Genomic DNA, 5,490 nt, shown 5'->3' with positions numbered 1-5,490 from the left:
CAAGCATCAAGGCTCAATTCTCATCCTTCTCCTATTTGTTAAAGTTCTGTGGGTCATAAAAGAGGAGTTTAAGATCTTGCCTCAGTAAGAACTCCTATAAGCTAATGACTTACTTTTTGTAGCTGAATGTCAATAACATAAAGTAAAAAATTCTAAATATGGAAGCATAGAGTATAATTGAAAGGGAACAGAGTAAACCTAGCAATGACAAAAATTTTTGTTAATGGGCAAGAAGACAGAAATCTACTGCTATGTGGTAAGAGACCATGCTTGCTAGTCAGTAAATATATTTATAGGAAGTCTGCATTGTACATCCAATTTAAATTATATCTGTACAAGAGATGCAGTGGGATCACAGGCCGTAAGAGAATAAGGGTTTGTAGGCAGCAAGTGTACAGGAATAGACAGCAATAAAAACATCCAAGAGTTAAAGGTTTTCAACAACCTGAAAGGCTCCCTGTAGTAGTTGATAGCTTCTATTTGCAAGGCAACCTAAGTAACAATGGAATTATTCCAAAAGCATATGTAATAGCTAGAATAGGAATAGGCTGGAAAAGTTCAGGGACATTATGTCTGCAGGTGAACTTTCTATCCAAGTTAAGGGCATATTCTATGATGTTTGTGTATAAGATGTGATTCTGTTTAGTAGAAAAACATGGACACCAAATGTAGAGTATGTGTGAAGGCTGGGAAGAAATGAAGAGAAAGATCATTCTTCGCTGAATGTGTAATCATAAATGCAGGAACAAAATCTGCTTAGTGGGTGTAAACCCAGATCCAAAATGTATGTTTGTATATGAATCAAATCAGATAAATTCAGTAATGGAAAAATAATGTTTCAGTTCAGTCTAAAAATGCTCCTACACTCATTTGTTTTATTGATGACATTTTTCAGGAAGGTGTTCAAAGCGTTTTCATTGCCCACCAAAAGTTTTGGGGGGTGCACTTGCATCCCCTGTTCCCAAACCTATGTGTGTGATATTAATGTAAATAAACCACAGAGTACAAATGAACTGAGAGAAAAAGTAGGTACAAAGGTATCAAATGAAGTGTCTAAGAGACAAGATTGCTGGTATAGAAGGATGCATATCAGCCTGGATGAGAAATATTCCACAAGACTAACGAATGAATATATAAAGACTAATTGTAATGGTCTCCAGTAGCCAAGGGACTTAGGCATATACAAAAAAGAGTACAAGACATTTATGGCTTAAATACATACACACATATAAGCACACTATACAAACAAAGAAAGGGGGAGAGAGAGGGAGGGATACATATAAATATACAAACTTTAGTGATATAGTAAGTTATTTTTTATGAACCACCTGAAGATGTCTGGGTGGAGTGCCCTGGATCTAATCCATGACATTCAATCATTGACTTCCCATTCTAATATAGCCTGTGTTACCAGGTTATCAGAATATAAAAAAGTTTATTTGGTTTCCACATGTTTTATATCTTCACTCCTACAGCGTTCTGGGTAGCATACTTTCTTACAATATTCAGTTGACTTGTAAGAATGCTGAAACATTTGTAGTGTCGACATATATATATATATAAAACTCCTGTTAAATCCCTTTTGTATCATCATCATCATCATCATCATTTGGGACCACATAAAAAGCACCTGTGCTGATGCTACATAAAAAGCACCCCATACACTTTGTAATGAGGTTGGCATTAAGTAGGGCATCCAACCATAGAAACCATGCCAAAACAGATAATTGGAGCCTGGTGCAGCTCTCCAGCTTGCCAGTTCCTGTCAGACTGTTCAACCCATGCCAGCATGGAAAATGGATGCTAAATGATGATGATGATTTTCCATGCTTGCATGAGTCAGATGGACTTTGACGAGACACATTTTTGCAATGCCCAGATGTCCTTTCTGTTACCAACCCACACTTGCTTTCAAGCAAGATAATATTTTGATATTTACCCTTAGCTAGACATGTTTTTCATGGAAGACTGGAAATGAACAACATCACCCGTATGATGCCGGAGCTCATAGTCATCAGATTATGTCTATGCAAGAGCATACACAAACACACACACGCACACACATACAATACATACATAAATTTTCTTTACATAATTATTTTGTCCATTATAATTTTGTTCTTTTATGGCACTTGTTATGTATTTGAAAAGTTAACGCCCACACTCCTAAACATTGGTATTTTAAATCAGTATTTTGCAATCTGGCAGTTCTTTTACATTGAATTTCATCTGTCTTTTTGAATCAAAACCCTGAAGGGACTTGTAAACATGGATATGAAATGTTTATAAATCAAATAATGTATATAAGTTGAAACAAATTGTTGGCTTTTTTGGTTTTTTAATAATTTTTTATATTACCTTATATTATATTTTATTATATTTATAGTATAGTATATCATATAATATGAATAAATTGTTAGATTATCAATTGCATTTCTCTATTTAATTTATTGTTTGTATTTTGTACATAAAATACACCATTTCGAGAGTAGCTGTTGCCAGTACCTCCTGACTGGCCTTCGTGCCGGTGGCACGTAAAAGCATCCACTACACTCTTGGAGTGGTTGGCGTTAGGAAGGGCATCCAGCTGTAGAAACTCTGCCAAATCAGACTGGAGCCTGGTGTAGCCATCTGGTTCACCAGTCCTCAGTCAAATCGTCCAGCCCATGCTAGCATGGAAAGCGGACGTTAAACGATGATGATGATGATGATGACCCCTATTTCTGTGGTATTCAACTCACATACCAGTGAATTGGATGTTTTACACCCCAGTGAAGGAATTTGTTTGCTAGCATGGAAAGCGGACGTTAAACGATTAAACGATATATATATATATATATATATATATACACACACACTCATATGATGGGCTTCTTTCAGTTTCTGTCTACCAAATCCCTTCACAAGGCTTTGGTCAGTTTGTGGCTATGGTAGAAGGCACTCGCCCAGAGTACCACACTGTGGGGCTGAACCCAAGACCACATGGGGTTGGAAATCAAGCTTCTTAACCACATAGCCATGCCTGCAACTTTAATATTTCAAATTAATACAACAAACAGGTGAAAAATACAATAGCAGAAACTGAAAAACAAAAGGAAGAAGATTATGAAAGAATCAAATAAATATCAAAATTGCTTTACCTGTGCCATTAATGATGCTAATTCTACAGCCAAATCCCTATTCAAAGGGAATCGACCCTGTACAATTTCCTCATTGATTTGATATGCCAACAGCAGTTTTTCCTTTTCTGTTTCATATCGACTAGTACTTTTGAAATATAACCTGCCAATGGAAAAAATGCATTGTTTAAATAATTTTTTCTACTATAGGCACAAGGCCTGAAATTTGGGAGAGAACACAAATCGATTACATCCACCCCAGTGCTCAACTGGTACTTATTTTATCAACCCCGAAAGGATGATAGGCAAAGTCAACCTCAGTAGACAGTGACAATCACTTACAACTATCGCACAATGTCAAGATAAAGAAACGTAAACACATGCATGCATGCATACATACATACATGCATACATACATGAATGCTCACATGCACACACACACACATACATACATGCATAATACATACGCACATACATACATACACACAAGCATACATACATACACACACGCATACATACATACGTACGTACATACATACATACATACTGGAATGTCCCAGTGAAAACCTCAAAAAATTGTAAGCACAATAGACCTGACATAATGGTTTGGGACAGCAAAGAGAAATTTTGTACAGTTGTAAAATTCAGCTGCCCAGCAGATGTTAACATAAGGCTGAAGATCAACATAAAAGAAAATACCTACACTGATCTATTGAGAAATCTGCAGTTACTCTATCCAGACTACAAGTTCAGGTTTATGCCTTTAATTATTGGGGTACTGGGATATGTAACACACTGCCTAAACACCAATCTTGAGAAATTAGGCTTCTCAAAACCACAAGTGAGAAAGCTGATTCAAGCTATCACTGAAACTGTTAAAATCTACAAAACTTTCCACAAGTTTATCTTTTAAGTATATATGAGCATGTCTAGATATGGATATATATGCAAGAGAAGACATACCTAAAACAAAACATACAAATCTCCATGTATACACACATACATACAAAAATATCCTGTTGTTGATGTTGAAACTCCAATGAAGGAGCCTTGGATCTAGGTTAGAAACCAGCTCATTCTCTATTGGCAAGAAACCTCAAAATAAAACTCAATACATAGATACATACATACATAGATATGCAAGATACTGTCATCAACTGGAAATCTCTACAAAAATAGTGATATTAATAGGCTGAATCTCAGAAGAAATGAAGGCAGTAGAGGCTTGAAATTAGTACAGACTGCATTTGAATGCTGTATAGTCTCTCTCAGACTGCCCTTTCTAAACAACAGCAGCAAAAATAGATACATGAACTCAGTGCTGAAAAGTGAAGAGAACAATAGTCTACATGTCAACAGCAAGCTCCTCAGGAAGCACACTTCTACTAATGACCTCCCATACAACTCTAAAACAGTAACTAGAAATAGCAACCAAATCACACCTAACCATCTTAAGATGGAGGTACACACTGAATAATATAGTTTCTGATATTTCATATTTGAAAAGATGAAGTGATGGTCCTGGTTAGATGACTTTAATTACTGGTCCTCCGGACTAGGGCTGACCAAGGGAGCACAGTCAGTTCACAAGTGGCCCTGTCATGATACTGACCTGTTTATCAGCTCTGTCACTAGACTGGATATATACCAGCTCTATCCCCAAACTGAGAAAAACATTTATCATATTGAAAATAGTTATTACATAATGATAAACATAATATTGCTACAATGTCAGTAAACATCTATTATATACCTATATAGGTGCAGGAGTGGCTGTGTGGTAAGTAGCTTGCTTACCAACTACATGGTTCCGGGTTCATTCCCACTGCATGGCACCTTGGGCGAGTGTCTTCTACTATAGCCTCGGGCCGACTAAAGCCTTGTGAGTGGATTTGGTAGACGGAAACTGAAAGAGGCTCGTCGTATATATGTATATATATATATATATGTATGTGTGTGTATATGCTTGCGTGTCTGTGTTTGTCCCCCCAACATCACTTGATAACCGACGCTGGTGTGTTTATGTCCCCGTAACTTAGCGGTTTGGCAAAAGTGACCGATAGAATAAGTACTAGGCATCCAAAGAATAAGTCCTGGGGTCGATTTGCTTGACTAAAGGCAGTGCTCCAGCATGGCCGCAGTCAAATGACTGAAACAAGAAACAAGTAAAAGAGTAAAAGAGTAGAGAGTATACTTATTTTGCCAAAGATATCTATTATATAACTACATCACTAGTAAACAGCTATTAAATAGACACAGCACCAATAAACATCTATTATGTAGATAAACTAATAAACATCTATTATGTAACTACATTACCAGTAAACATCTATTGTATAATTACATCACCATTAAACATATCTTATATAGA

The 5,490-nt window shown here is 36.5% G+C and overlaps 1 protein-coding gene across 1 annotated transcript in view; it reads right to left on the bottom strand.

The window, feature by feature from the left end:
- Positions 1 to 324: 324 nt before the first annotated feature.
- Positions 325 to 5,490, bottom strand: part of LOC106876747 (uncharacterized protein CG43867) — a 115,098-nt gene continuing 109,932 nt past the window's right edge. The window contains exons 12-13 of the mRNA XM_014925434.1: positions 3,141 to 3,282; positions 325 to 492 (exon numbers count right to left, since the gene is read on the bottom strand). Of these exons, the coding sequence (XP_014780920.1) occupies positions 325 to 492; positions 3,141 to 3,282 (310 nt within the window). The remainder of the gene's footprint in view (positions 493 to 3,140; positions 3,283 to 5,490) is intronic.

This window comes from Octopus bimaculoides, chromosome 6, assembly GCF_001194135.2.
Source record: "Octopus bimaculoides isolate UCB-OBI-ISO-001 chromosome 6, ASM119413v2, whole genome shotgun sequence".
In the NCBI taxonomy this organism is placed as follows: Eukaryota; Metazoa; Mollusca; class Cephalopoda; order Octopoda; family Octopodidae; genus Octopus; species Octopus bimaculoides.
This window is presented reverse-complemented; position numbering and strand designations above follow the sequence as displayed.